Source organism: Cervus canadensis, chromosome 18 (genome assembly GCF_019320065.1).
Source record: "Cervus canadensis isolate Bull #8, Minnesota chromosome 18, ASM1932006v1, whole genome shotgun sequence".
Taxonomy (NCBI): domain Eukaryota; kingdom Metazoa; phylum Chordata; class Mammalia; order Artiodactyla; family Cervidae; genus Cervus; species Cervus canadensis.
The window spans coordinates 53,879,085-53,894,101 of record NC_057403.1 but is presented as its reverse complement, the minus strand read 5'-3'; the positions used below and the strand labels follow the sequence as shown (position 1 = coordinate 53,894,101).

Below are 15,017 nucleotides of genomic sequence, written 5' to 3'. Positions count from 1 at the left end.
CAGACGGCTCGAGCCAGGCATGCTGGAGAGAGCCCCTAATTGGGGCAATGAATCATCGAGCGCGGCTCCCGGCTGGACACAAAATAGATAGAGGAGCCGGCGAGCTATTGTGCGCAGTTTGGGACGCGGAGGGGGGGAGGGGGGAGGGAGGAGGAGGAGGGGAGGAGGGCGGGCAGAGGGGAGGGAGCTAGAGGGAGGGATTCCCCCGCCCGTCGCGCTCCCGCCCTCCTCCTCCCCTACTCCCCCCGCCCTCCTCCTCCCCTCCTCCTCCCCACCTCCCTGCGCACTGCCCGCCGCCCCGCCTCCCTCCTCCCCAATTAAATGACCCAACGCTTTGGCAGGCGCCGGAGCTCGCACATGCGGCTGCCGCTCCAGCCGCCCGGAGCCCGCCGCCGCCGCCGCCGCTGCTGCGTTCCGGGCGCGCTCGCCGCGGCGCCGCCGGGGGCTCGGCTGGCCGGGGGGGAGCCTCTGTGAGCGGAGCAGCGCCCGTGCCCGCCGCCAAACTTTGCGGCGCGCACACATGCTCCAAGTTGGGCGCGGCGGCGGGCTGTGAGGGCCGCCCCGGGCGCGCGGGGGCCGGGACGGGCGGCGCGGCGCGGCCATGAGCGGGCGGCCGGCGCCGGTCTCCCGCAAGCAGCGGCTTATGGCAGCCGTGGGCGAGCGGACGGCGGGCGGCGGCGGTGCGCCGCTCTCCTGCTTCATCTGCGGCGGCGGCATCGGGCGCGGCAAGGAGCTGAAGCTGCAGGTGAAGCAGCCGGTGGCGGCGGCCGGCGCGGGGGCCCCGGCGCAGCCCTTCTTCCCGTTCCTGCAGCAGCAGGAGCCCGCGCCCGGTGCGCGCGAGCTGTCCCCGGCCGACGGCTGCGTGCTGGTGTGCGCCGTTTGCCGCTGCTTCCTGGGCGAGCAGTGGGCCGCCTTCGAGCGCGCCCGCACGCCCGTGGACAAGCGCATGTACTGGCTCAAGCGTCCCCACCAGTGCGACGCGGGCGCGGGCGGGCGCCGCGGAGGCGCCGCGGCCCCCCGCGAGTGGAACGTCGCCTACGCGCTGGGCGGCGCGGACGACGAAGAAGAAGGCGGCGGACCCGGGCCCCGCGCGGCTGCCGAGGAGCCGCGAGACTCGGAGCTGTCGGAGCTATCTGACACCGACCCCCTCTCTGAGCCCGACCCGGCGGCGCGCGACGCCCCCAGTCCCCACCAGGATGGGGCGCCAGCTGCGCGCTCCGCCCCGGGGCCCGGGCCTCGCAGTGGCCGCTGCCTGGAGTGGAGGCCGGCGCTGGGACCCTCTCCGGGACAGGGTGCAGAGACCCTGGCGTCTGGGGATGTGGAAGAGGAGGCAGCCCCCTCGAAGCTCCGCGTGGATGGGGAGCCCAAGGCTGGCATCCGGCGCCGGCGAAAGGGCCCCGGGAGGCACTGGGTCCCAGAGGCCCGGGCCAGCGTCCTGAGGGGCGTGCAGGATCCTTGGCAAGGGCCTTCAGTGCAGGTGGCTCCTGCAGAGGGAACGAAAGGAGCTTCCTTGGGCAGGGTCGCCAAGACTCCCGAGAGCAGGCCCCTGGGGGAGAGCTGTGGGGGCTACTGCATGTCTGAGGACAGTGACATCAACATTACCAGCGAGGAGGAGGACCGCAAGGAGCAGCCTCTCCCAGGCCCCCAAGGCCCCAAAGACAAGGAAAATGGTAGTAGTGGCCGTGCGCCCCGGGTTCCCCTGGAGAGCCGGGCAGCACCACCAGAGGGCCTTTGCTGCTACATCTGCGGGTCTGCGCTGTCCCCGGCCTCGCAGCACCAGATCCATGTGCAGAAGCAGGAGAAGCTGGCCCAGGCCCCCTTCTTCCCCTTCCTGTGGCTGCACAGCCCGCCCCCCGGGGCACAGCCCATCAGCGAGGGGGGTAGCACCCTGGTGTGCCCCTGCTGCTTCTCATCCCTCATGCAGCAGTGGCAAAGCTTCGAACTGGCCAGTGTGCCCGTCCTGCAGCGGCTCTACGTGGTGCCCCTGAACAGCCACGCTCCCGGCATGGCCTTCAAGGGCAGGCGGCTCCTGAGGGAAGAGGGCCCCCCCACCGGGTCCCTGCCGGAGGCCTGCTACCTCTGCGGGGAGGACTGCACCCAGGACGCCCGGGCCGTGGCCTCCAGGAGCCTCAACGGCAACGCCAGGGCCTCCATGCATTTCCCCTTCCTCAGCCTCCTGCCCTGCCCGCCCAATGCCCAGGGCCCCAACAAGCGCTGTGAGGTCCGCAGCTGCCCCAAGTGCTTCAGCGTCCTGGAGGACGTCTGGGCCCTGTACCGGGCCTGCCAGAACGAGGAGCTCATCACCTCAGTGCAGGGCTTCCTGGGCAGGTACCACCAGGCCTTCTCTGCCTCCGACCCTACTCTCTCCGAGCCGCCCTTGTCAGCCCAGGGCAGCCCGGCATCGGTCTGCTATATCTGTGGGGCTGAGCTGGGCCCCGGGAAGGAGTTCCAGCTCAACGTGAACCCATCCAGCCGCTTGGGTGAGAAGGAGCCCTTCTTTCCCTTCCTCACCGTCTATCCGCCTGCCCCGCGCGCCAGGCCTGCCGACGCCACCGGCCTGGTGGCCACCTGTGTGCTCTGCTACCACGACCTGCTGGGCCAGTGGCTGCGGCACGAGGCCCGCGGTGCCCACCACGCCGTCAGCCCCTGGTCTCGGCAGTACCGCGTGGAGACATTTGTGTGCTTCTTCTGCCAGCAGGAGAAGAAGCGTTGTCTCGGGCTGAAGGCCGTGCGTGTGGCCCGGCTGCCCTTGTTTCTCTACACTCTGCGAGCGAGCCACAGCCTGCTAGTGGATGACGGGCGGCAGCTGGTCATCGGCGCCTGCACAGAGTGCGGGACCCTGGTGTGCGCTGGCCAGGGGCTCCCTCGCCAGGCACCCGTGGGCTGGAGCTCCCCGGTGGCAGCTGCGAGGAAGGTAAGCAGCCGTCCTCAGTCATCCTCTGAAACCCCAGTAGGGAAAGAAGCAATGTTGTTTTCTATTCTGCTGGGGAGCAGTTTGCACTGATTCTGTGTGCTGTGTTCCAGCAGGAGGGGCCCTCTCGGGTCACCCTGCTGTGCCTGGCTGAGCTCGGAGGCCTGGGGCAGGCCAGAGTTGCTGGGGGGCCGAGTGGTCCTGTGGAAGAATAGGGCACTGCTGAAAGCAGCAGGCATGGGCCTGAACGTGAGTGTGTGTGCAGCGGAATCTATCAAACAGAGGAAGTTCGGGGCACGTCTGTCATCCGCCTGATAACATTGGTAATTAGTCCAGCCACGCGGGTCACTGAGAGGTCTCGTACTTACCCGGTTTGAAACACATCAGAAGTTCCTCTCTCTCTCGTTCCCACTAGGCTTAGCTTTTCCAGAATTTTCCACCCAAGTTCACACTTTTCCTTTGAGGTTCTCTGGTTGCTTAATAGCCGATGAAGACAGATTTCCAGACATGGAGGTCTGGGGCCCGGGAGACAGCGTCCTAGACAGGCCTTTCTCCCGGTGGGAAGAGAGTCTTTCTTCTCTGCAAGTCAGCTGTGCCGGGGGAGGGTGGGAAGCCTGGCGTGCACCCTGTTTATAAGGCGCCTGCCTTCACGCTGCCTGCCCGGGAGGAGCCAGACGGGGTTCAGTTAATTTTGGATCCGGCTTTGCAGAGGCCAAAGCAGGAACTGCCCCCGGTGGGTCTGGGGAAGCAGACGTCTGTGAGTTATGATCACCGTCATGGCTACCGGGGCCAGGAATCCTAGTTTCCACTGAAGCCAGTGGTGCTAGCTTGTCTAATCCGATGCCTGGAGTGGTGGCCACTGGCAAGGGGCTGGCGGAGGACACGTGAACAGGGAAGGGTGCCTTCGCTCGTCCAGGGGTGGATGTCCATCTGCTTGAAAGCTTCCTGAGTCTGCCTGCCACACGTCCATGTGTGTGCGCGTGTGTGGGCTCCTGGGTTGCGTGTTCACACGTGGTGGCTGAGTCTATAAAGTAGGTGCCTGGCCCTGATGCCTTTGTGCTCTGCCCAAGGTTCTTTCAACGTCAGCATCCTCTTTGGGCTTAGTGCTTTCTTTGGGAGCTTTGGTCTGGTTTGGGGGCTTCTGTCTTTAGAACGTTTGGGGATGGCTTCTCACCACCACTGTAGATGCTGACCTCTCCTGGTGGTGTGGGGCAGCCCCACCCAGGGTTTGCTGCTGGGAATCTGACCTGCAGTTCCTGGAAGGGTTGGACCGAGAAGAGCCCAGCCCATCTTTGGAGCAGGGCAGGATTGGGTTCCAGTCCTGCCTCTTCTCTCATTAACTGAGTGCCGGAGAGGACGCCTCTCGTCCTCCCTGAGTACATGTCTTTAAGCTGAGGAGTGGAAATAAGCATTACGTGCCTCATGGAGCCATAGTGAGAATTAAATAAATCAGGGCATTTGATTGCCTCTGCAAAATCAAGTGCTTGGCATAGAGTGGGACCCCTCATGTTCTTCTGGTGTGTTGGGACAGATTCTTCCAGGATGCAGGTGGCTTCTGCAGGTTGGGTACAGATTTTCATCTTGGCATTGGGGGCCATGGGGTCATCAGAGCTCTCCCCATGAGGCCTCTCAGACTGTTTTCTGCAGACCATCAAACCGCGATGAGTTTTCCCATGTTGGTTTGCTCACCTCTTAGGAGTTGCTGAAATGCCAGCTGGGGGCCTTAGCTAATAGACCTTAAGGAAGGGAAAGAAGCTGCAGTTCCCAGTCCAGCTGGGACATGGGGCACGGAGGGTGGCCAGGTGTGGATGAAGACGCTAGCTGCAGTCTGCCCAGAAGGGGCCAGTGTGAGTATGGGAAGGCTGAAACATCACACTAACTTTTGCACCATTTCTAAAGCAACTTATCTCATTTGTTCTTTGCCATGTCTGTATGAGACCTTATTATTCCCTTTTTAGAGATAAGTAAATGGAGACTCAGAGAAGTCAGAGGGCCTCGGTGACTATCACACAGCTGGTAGGTGGCCGAGTTGGGTCTTGAACCTAGGTCTTTCTACCCCAGTGTCCTGCTCCATCCAACTCTCTGGTGAGGAAGAGCCTTGGAAGATGGGTGGGATTTGTTGGTGGGGAGGATTCAGGAGAAAGGTAAATAAGGTTGGAGTGAACTAGAAGCCTTGAAATCAGGAAAAGAAGAAAGGGTTTAGAGTTGAAGATGCAGAGGGGCAATAAAAAGTGAAAGCAGGTTCAGAATGGGCTGGGGAGCGCTCTGCCTGGGGCTGGACTGTGGCAGCATCCCAGGTGGCAGGGGAGGCCACCCGGCCTGCGTGAGGTGGGGCAGCAGTGTGGGGCTTAGGCTCCTCCAGACAGAGGGAAAGAGAAGCCACCACTCTGCCCCCAGGAGAGCCTGACTGACGGTCAGCAGACTGTGGGAAACACAGCCTCCTGTCCCCGCATTCGCACGGCAGATATTTATGGAGCGCCGCCTCTGAGCCAGCCGCTGTTCCAGACCCTGGGCTCTGGTAGTGTCAGGAGAGGACAGCTTCCTGCAGAGCTGTGGGCACAGCAGGCGAGGCTGCTGAGTGCCAGGGTGGGCACGGGGTGGGCACTCAGGGTCCCAGGAGCTGCAGGCAAGCCCAGGGGTGGTGTGGGGGCCCCCACGCGCCTTTCCCGATTCCAGCTCTGGAGACTCTGGTGCTTGCATCCCTATTCCGTGTCTCTCTTGGGGGCAGTTTGAGAATCCGGGGTGGGGCAAGTGGCTGGGGCATTGGAAGGTGGCCGCAGGGAAGCCACTTAGCTGGGACAGTGTGTTCCAGAACCTGGTCTATACCATTTGCTATGATGCCTCAGTTGTTTCCTGTTAAGTATTTACTCATGACTAAATCAACTAGAAAGAAAACATGGAAGGAAGAAAGGAAGGGTGTCCCTGGTACCCTCTGTTTAGATCGTGGCTTTTCTCACCAGCTGGTCCCCTCGCCCTACAGAGCCCCGTGCTCTGTAGCCACTGTCTCTGAGCTGGCTGCTTGGATAAGGCTGTGTTGGGGGTGGGCTGGGGAGGCCGCAGCCTGCCTTTTTGAGGGTGCTTGTCTGAGGAGGAGCCTCAGCACTGGGACCCTGGAAGGACCCTGGCTTGGCCTTAAGACAGATCTGGCTTCAGTCTTCATTCTCCTGGGAGCTGGCTGTGTGACCTAGGGTAAGGCTCTTGCCCTCTCTGAGCCTCAGTTGCTGCCCCTGAGAAATGGAGATGCTCTTTCCTCTGAAAAGTTTATGATGTGACATCTGCTGGCGGACAGCAGAGACATGGGTCCCATTCATTCCCTTCTCGTCCCTGAGCTGCTTCTAGCTCAGGGTTGGTCTCTCACTGGCACCCACGGGCTCTGGTGTCCCAGACCCTGCCCCCACTTTTCTGTTGGGGAAGGGAATGATTGTTCCTCTTGAGAGCTAGGAGGCACGGCTGGCCAGGCTATAATAACCACGAGGGTCTAGAATGCTTCCCGAGTTCCAGCCTGTGCCAGGCTTTCCTGTACTCACACTCACTGGGTCCTCAAAGCACCCCCATTTAGGGAGGTACCGCTATCCTCATGTCATAGAGGGAAAAGCCAGTCCAAAGAGGTCAAGGAGTTTGCCCAAGGTCACTCAGCTAATGACATTGAGGTCAGCACTGGGATAGGAGCCTGGCTTTGGAGTCTGCGCTCTTGACTTCTGTCCCCTCTGGGGCTCCAGCCATAGGGGTGGCAGTGCCCTGGGTCTTAATAGTCTTAATAGTTCCTGTGCGTGCCCCTCCCCGTGCCCCCCCCCCCCAACTTGAGCCAGCAGAGCAGCTGAGAGGTAGGAGCCAGCTTGCCTGGGGCAGAGGTGCTGAGAAGCCCCCACCAGCTGGCTCTGCTGCCAGGCGCCCGCCCCCCGCCGCACATTTTCCCACCCACTGAGAAATGGGTGGGTCTTTGCTGCCCCCAGCATCGCCCAGGTGTTCAGATTCCAGCTGGGACCTCCTCCTGCTGCCAGGAGAAGCCTACTCCCATCAAGGATGGGTTTGCCGCGTGATCGAGTGCTTTCCTTGTGAGCCAGTTGGTGGCCAGGCCGCCTTTGCCTCTTCCCTCTGTCCAGGGAGCGTTCTGGGCAATGGAGCGTGCAGCTGTTTACCTAACCGCACCCTGGCCTTCTCTGAGGGGACGCCCGCCCAGCCCCCTGAGCCTGGCCTCCCAGCCTGGAACAGGTGTTGCCGCTGGGCCGCCTTTCTTTTCTCTGCGCTGACATCTGAGGCCTGCAGAGAGCGTCTGTCATCACTCGCCTGTCAGGACCGCGCGCACATCTGTTTCCCGTGTTCCCTGCTCTCTGCGCCCACTCGGCTCCTTGCTCTTCAGGGAGGGCCTAGCGGCCCCTCCTCCCTGGTCCAGGCTTGAGGGGCACCTGGACAAGGTGATTGGTTGGGGAGCCTCCCGGAAGGTGCCAGGAGAGGCTGCCAGCTGGGCTGACACTGGCACCCTGTCCCTGGCAGCTGCTGTGAAGTGACTGGGCTTCAGGCCCTTCCCAAGCTCTGACCACCTCCTCCGAGGGGAGGTCTCTGCTTTTCTTGGCGAGTTGGGAGCCATCTGCTCAGTTGAGTAAACTTTCCAGATGCGCCTCGTCTTAACCCTGGAGGTGATTGGAGACAACTGGGATGGCCAAAGGTCTTCAAAACTCAGCCTCCCTGGAGACAGGGAAAGGGCTGGGGCAGGGCTGGAGGGGTAGCTTGCCCAGAGCTTTTTGGCCCCTTCTCTGCTTAGATTTCTCTGGATCTGACCCCTGGAAGGTTAACTGCTGTGACTGTCTTCTGAGCGATTGAAGGTTCTGGCCTTGTTGGCACATTTTCTTGGCTGAGGAAGAGCCCACATCTGGATTTCAGGTCCATCTTCTGTCCCAGGCCCGTGTCGCTGCAGGGACTGTGGAGAGGGATAGTGCTTCTGCCCTCTGGGAAGAACATTGAGGACCTTGGCTTCCATTTGCCACTCGGCCCCAGAGGGAGCCCCACGAGGGTGGTGGTGTAAGGAGCTTGTACTCACCATGTGACCTGTGGTCGTTTCCCTGGCTGGTCCTCAGGGCTCACGGGTAGTTTGCCTGCCACACGTGGAATCTGGCCTGTGGTATTTATTAATTTTTTTTCCTTTTTCCTCCAGCTTTATCAAGCTATAAAAGACTACAACATGATATAGTTTTAAGGTATATGCAGAGTATTGATTAGATACATGTATCTATTGCAAAATGATCTCTATCCCACCCCATAGTTGCCATTTCTTTTTTGTGGTGAAACCGTTTTAAGATCTGTTCTCTAACAGCATTTGAGTATGTGATACAGCGTTGTAAGCCATAATCCTCACTTAGATCCCCAGACTTGTTAACCTGTGGCTGGAAATTCAGTGTTTCCCCGTTTCATGGGAATCTAGGTTTTAAATTTGGTATGTCATTCTGTGGCCCCGAAACGCCATGATGTTCTGTGCCGGGGAGGATAACATGTTAGGGTCAGAAAACCCTCATGGGTCATCAGTTTTCAGGCAGCATTATATCAGGAGGACCAACAAGCCCACAGCCTAAGGCCACTTTTCTGGGTTTATTTTTTCCACTGAAGAAGCTGCAGTGCCTGAGGGCGAGGTGGGGTTCATCTCAGAGGACGGCAGGGTCTAGTCGGGTGGGTTTTGCTGGGAGTCAGGACTGTGGGCTGACTCTTGTTTTTGTTTTGTTTTTACATTGAGATCTAATTCAAACACTACAAGACTCACTCTTTTGAAGTATACAGTTCAGTGGCTTTTAGTGTCTTTACAGGGTTGTGCAGCTGTCTTCACTCTCTAGTCCAGAACATTCCTGTCACCCCCCAAAAGAAACCCCTTCTGGTCACCTCCCACCCCCAGGCCCTGGCAGCCACAAATCTCCTGTCTGTGGGTGCATATATTCTACATTTTGTAGAAATGGAACCACACCATATGGAGTCAATTGTGCTTGGCTTCTGTCGCGTCACATGTTTTCAAGATTCACTCACATTGTAGCATGAATCAGTACTTCAGCCCTTTTTATGGCTGAATAATACTCCACTACATGGATAAAGCACATTTTGTTTATCAGTGGATGAACATTTGGGCTGTTTCTGCCTTTTGACTGTTGTGAATTACCACTGTGAACATTTGTGTACAGGTTTTTGTGTGGATCTGTTTTCTCTTGGGCAGATAACCCAGAGTGGAATTGCTGGGTCTCCTGGTAATTCCACATTGACTCTTTCAGTTCTCTTTTCCTTTGAGGGTTTTAGGCAGCCAAATTATATGATATGATTAGGTTTGAGAAAGTCACATTTGTGACTCCTTGAAGCTGTGTTCTGTCAGCTCACTGACCACTGTCACACCTTCCATAGATGGTCTCCACCATGGGGTTTGTTTGGAGCTGGGAGTTGGTCTTCTCCCTGGAATAAGAGGAGTTTTTGTGAGAACATGTTGCATTTGCTCGTGGGGTTTTTTACTTGCTCCAGCTGCACCCCTGGAAGGCAGAAGCCCCAGATTCTGGCCCCAGAACTCAGTGGCCTTCACTCAGACCCTCCACCTGTCTGGGTCTCAGTTTTCCCCTCTGTGAAATGGAAGCAGATGCTGGACTAGAAGCTGAGCCCCTTGGCTCCTGTGCCGCTGTCAGGCTCTCATCTTTCTGCACCTGTTGGCAGGAGTGGGACTGGGCAGTGGGGAGAGAAGATCCTCGAGGTTGAGCTCTAGCTTGGCCTGTGAGTCCAGCAGCTCTGAAGCTCTCTGCCCGCTCACTGGCTGCCCCAGCCACTTGCTGCCCGACCTATTTGGGTTGGAACCCTGAATGAAATTGATTGCTGGATTGGATTTCCTTCCAGAGGTGCCAGCAACCTTGAATGGACGACACAAAGGTCACAGTTGGTATTTGGCTCAGCTGAACCAGGCAGGCATGCCGGGGCCCTGGGCAGGAGCAGCCACCTCTTGAAGCTGTTTCTACCTGCAGAGTGTGAGTGAAGTGGGGAGAAGAGGCAGTCCAGGGTCCAAAGAGGACCACTCAAAGGTCAGAGCCCACCAAGGTCACTTTGTCCTGCCCACTTACTAGTATCAATTGTTGGCAGAGCCAGTGCCAAGGAAGATCATTGAGGGGGTTCTGTCCACCCCCTGGTCCTGATGCAGACATCGTGAGGTCTCAGGAGATGGTGATGGCGACGATGATGCTGTAGCAGATGATGCTGATCTAATGGCGCCCACTCTGTGCCAGCCACTGCCCTCCTCCGCAGACTGCCTGTTCCTCTTCTGACCACAGAGGGTGGCGTGCACTGCTCTGTGGAAAGGTGACATGAGTCTCATTTCTCAAATGGGGAGACCAGGGCTCCTGACCCTGAGAGTTTTGGATTACATGGCAGAGCTGGGACGTGAGAGAGTGGGTGGTCTAACAAATGGCCTCTTCACATGCCCAGGCGTGAGTGGCACCCATGGGGAGAGAGTGTGGGGCTGGCAGGGGCCCACCCTGGTGGAGCCACAGGGGAGGCTGCCCTTGGACTCTTGCACCAGCTCCCTGAGGGGGCCAGCGGGGGAGGGGTCGGAGCATTGGCACACTGCAGCCGTGTTTTATAAGCCTTCCCAGACCTGTAAACCTCACCCGGCTTTCAGACGAGGGTTCACAGACAGGGATTAAGAGGTTTGTGTGGGTTCTGCCGCTGGGAGAGACGGAGACAGGTGGGAGGCAGGCACGGCCTTGCAGACTCCCAGACGCTGCAGCCCCGGGTCAGGAGGCTCAGGGGTCCTGTGTTGACAGCCATCAGTCCAAGACGTGGGAGGCCTGGAGGAGCCTTTCAGGCCTGTAAGGATTAGATGGCCCGAGAGGGTGGCCTTCCATGGGCATAGGTGCCAGCTCTTTTAATCCTGAATCCTTTGATGGCAGGATCTCTCCCCAGACCCTTTTCCTTCTGGAGCGTCTTGCTCAGATGTGTGCTGTTCTTTCCTTTGTGTAATTGTGCGATGCCCTGGGGCCATCGGATGAGGGGGCCTGAAATGTTTTGAGCCGTCTCTGCATCACCGGCCCTCCACACCCAGCACCTTGGATGCCGAGGACCCCAGTGCAAGGAGAGACGAAGTTGGGCAGCCTCACTGTGCACTGTCCCCTGGGTCTTGGCGGGGAGGGGGCAATGGTGGGGGCAGTGCCATACTGGAGACAAGGCTTCTGTCTTGTGCCAGAGCTGAGGCTCCTGGGCGCACACACACCCCGGTCCAGAGTAGGGCAGCCCTCCACCCTGGCCTGGGCACAGCCTGGTCTGACTGCAGTCACCCGGCCCCCCTCTTGCAAAGGGAAAGATTGCTTCTCTTGCCCCTCACCCTCCTCCTCTTGTGAAATTGCACTTTCTTTGCTTTTCAAAACTGTGTGAGGAAAGCGGGCTCTGGCTCTAGTGACTTCTGCCATGGAGTGGCCGGAGTCCTTCCAGTTAGCAGGCAAAACCTGGACCTCACTCACCTGTCGCTCACCAGGTGATAGGGAAGCACCAGGCTTTCTTTGAGGTGAGACCTGGCTTCGGGGCAGGTCCTGAGGAGGGTGGGCACAGGAGGGAGCCTGGAGACCCTGAACTGGAGGATGGCCAGTTGTGGGGGCATGAGAGGATTGACCCTTTCCCCCCACAGCCCCCCGCCCACTGACTGTGCACACCCTGGCACACTCACCTCTCACACCCACTTTGTACACATGCACTCACATGAGTGCATGCTCTCTTGTATGAATAACACACACTCCCACATCACATTCTCTGAGAGGTCTTAATATCTGTTGCAATTTTTAATATCTTTTTTTTTCCCTTAGTTTTGTCAAATTTTGCTTCATGTATTTTGAGGCTCCTGCATGTTTATGGTTTTTTTCATCTTTCTGAAGAGTTGGCCATCTTGTCACAGATATGTATCCCTCTGTCTCTGGAAAGATCTGTATCTTAAAGTCTGGAATCATCTCCATCTGAAAATCAAGGCCTGTGAGATCCAGAGAGGGAAAGGGACTTGCCCATGGCCACATCGCTGTCAGTGTTGAGGGCAGGATTCACATCTCTCTGTGCAGCTCCTAAGGTTTCTCCACCCCAACAGCGGCTTTGAGGCAGTGGGTCTGAAAGAAGCCCCATTCTGGTAACTTTCTGGGCGCCTGCATTTTGATGTCATGATTGTCAGGTGGCCAGAACTGTGTCCCTGCCCGCCCTCAGCAGAGGACCCCCCAGGAGCCTCAGAGGTCGGCCTCCACTGGAGCCGAGCATCTGGCCTACAGCCTGTGGAGCCCAGCTGAGCATGCTTGGAACACCCTCTGGAAATTTCTGGCCCAACGCTGCTCTGCAGCTACTGACCCTCCCTGCTCCGTTTGGTGAGATTGTTCCGAGCGTGTTGGGCGGGCCTTCCCAGGACTCACATGTAGAATTTTTCCAGGTGGCAGGAGAATGTCCCCCCTTGCAGGCTCCTCTGGAGTGTGTAGGCCTTTTGGAGCTTGTGCCAAATCCACTTCCTGGTGGCTTGACCCCAGCTGGGCCCACGGTCTGGAGCTCCTCAGGGGCTCTGTGCTCTCCATCTGAAACTCAGACCGCCCTCCAGTGGGGCCGAGTCAGCCCAGCCAGGCCTGCTCCCGTGTCCCGGAGGAGAGCCACCTCCACCTCCCTCAGGCATCCTGGGAAACCCTGGGACCTGCGGGGGGCTTGGGAGGGGTGTTGCCCAGGAGATGTTTGTGGGGAGAATTGATGCAGTAAGGGGATATGTTTGCCTTAAAGCTGTAAATAAGGGCGCATAAGTGAGATGATGGGTTGGTTGCCTCAGCAGCGTTTCAGTAAGCCCCCTTCACGCCCGGGATGCTGCGCTCAGAGTTCAGGAGCATGACTGTGCCAGCTGAGGGCTGTGAACACTGTTGTTTATCTAATGCTAGACATGGTCTGTCCTTGTGATACACATGATTGTTTTACATACCACTAGGCAAGAAAAGTGCTGTTCATGAAACCGACACTCTACCCATTGTAAGGTTCATCCTGATTTCAGGAGTTTAAAATGTAAAATAGCCTGGGTCCTCAAATTGGTGAGATGCAGTGAAGTGAATGAAGATGACAGTGATAAGGAATCATCAGCGGCAGCTCCCTCGTGTTAGATGCTCATAAGACATTGTCTTATTGGCCCTAGTGACTAGGACTCTTGGGGGTGAATGAGGGAAGTTGGTGCCTGTCTTTCTGGCTGGGCCCCTTGGGGTGACTTTGCAGAGACTGCTTAAGGTCCCGCTGAGCCTGGATAGGGCCATGGTTGGGGTTGCAACAGCGAAATGGCTACACTGGGCACCACGGAGGAGCAGTCAGCCTTGAGAGACCCTCCAAGTCCAGGCCAGGCAACAGGGAGTGGCCCAGCTGGCAGGCTGGCCCTGTAGCGTCCTGGTGCCTGGGGCTCTGTGCCCCAGGGGGTGTGACGGGATCCCTTGTGATTCTGGCTGCAGTGGCGCTGGGGCCCTAATTAGGTAGAACAGCCTCAGCAGAAACTGGCAGCTGCGTGCTCAGGGGCCCTGGCTGGTGGAAGGGGCAGGAACAGGGCTGCCACTGACCCCCCATGCCCCCACCACCCTACTGGTGGCAGCTTCAGGCCAGACCAAGGTCCTAGGGAGGGTTCAGGGTCCCTGTCAGAACCCTGCAAGCATAGAAGCCTTTCTGCTCTGGGGAGAGATACGGGACACCAGGAACTTGGTTCCAGACTTTTCCTGTTAGGATGCCTGCCTCTGCGCAGTGTCACTTAGCTCTCCCAGCTGTCCATAAAAGGGGGGATGGAATCGCAGCTCTAGGCAAGGCCATGTTGGTTGCTTTCCAAGGGCAGATGGTGTGGTTTGGCCAAGGGTATTCTGAAGTCAGACCTCGCTACCCACCCCTGCCACCCATGTCGTCCTCAGCATCACTTCAGGGCTCTGAGCCCCAGGCTTCTCATCCATACACGAGGACAGTCTTATGTCCTCCCTTTCCGGGGCATGAGGCAGTTGAAGCCCTTAGTGAGAGCCTGGCAAGCCATCAAGACCCCAGCAATGTTTGCTGTGGTTACTGGAGGCAGAGGAAGGAAGGGGGTTTGAGGAATCTGAAGCTCCACTTGGAGGGGGTTAGAAAGCCTGGAAGTAGCCCAAGGCATGTGAGGTCTGAGCTCCCGTCATCCCCTCCCTGGGCTCCCAGCGCTCATCTGAGAGGTGAAGGGAGCATTTGGGTGATTATCTCTCACGTGACCTCCGGCCCTGAGAAGGGCCACAGTGGTGCTTGGTGGCAGTCAGCAGGTGTGTGTCACATGACTGCTTGTCTGTCTGTGGGCCTGTCTCCTCATCTGCATATGGGAATTATTATAGTGTGTGTGTGTCTTAGGGCTCAGTACATAGTACATGTTCAGTAAATACTGGCTCTTGTTTTTTTTCCCCAATTATTTTTATTAGTTGAAGGCTAATTACTTTACAATATTGTAGTGGTTTTTGCCATACATTGACATGAATCAGCCATGGGTTTACATGTGTTCCCCATCCTGAACCCCCCTCCCACCTCCCTCCCCATCCCATCCCTCTGGGTCTTCCCAGTGCACCAGCCCCGAGCACTTGTCTCATGCATCCACCCTGGACTGGCGATCTGTTTCACTCTTGATAATACACATGTTTCGATGCTGTTCTCAGATCATCCCACCCTCGCCTTCTCCCATAGAGTCCAAAAGTCTGTTCTATATATTTGTGTGTCTTTTTCTGTCTTGCATATAGGATTATCATTACCATCTTTCTCAATTCCATATATATGTGTTAGTATACTGTATTGGTGTTTATCTTTCTGGCTTACTTCACTCTGTATAATGGGCTCCAGTTTCATCCATCTCATTAGAACTGATTCAAATGAATTATTTTTAATGGCTGAGTAATATTCCATGGTGTATATGTACCACAGCTTCCTTATCCATTCGTCTGCTGATGGGCATCTAGGTTGCTTCCATGGCCTGGCTATTATAAACAGTGCTGCAATGAACATTGGGGTGCACGTGTCTCTTTCAGATCTGGTTTCCTTGGTGTGTATGCCCAGGAGTGGGATTGCTGGGTCATACGGCAGCTCTATTTCCAGTTTTTTAGGGAATCTCCACACTGTTCTCCGT

At 57.5% G+C, this 15,017-nt stretch overlaps 1 protein-coding gene across 5 annotated transcripts in view; it reads left to right on the top strand.

Annotated features, from left to right (window-relative positions):
• Window positions 1-412: 412 nt before the first annotated feature.
• GSE1 (Gse1 coiled-coil protein) overlaps window positions 413-15,017 on the top strand; it is a 390,100-nt gene continuing 375,495 nt past the window's right edge. For 2 of the 5 annotated variants that reach the window (XM_043435169.1, XM_043435168.1), the window contains exon 1: window positions 420-2,914. In XM_043435169.1, coding sequence (XP_043291104.1) covers window positions 602-2,914 — 2,313 coding nt within the window. In that variant the 5' untranslated portion in view covers window positions 420-601. Of the gene's footprint in view, window positions 2,915-15,017 lie in introns of all 5 variants that reach the window. The other 3 variants (XM_043435171.1, XM_043435170.1, XM_043435172.1) reach the window with 3 other exon arrangements.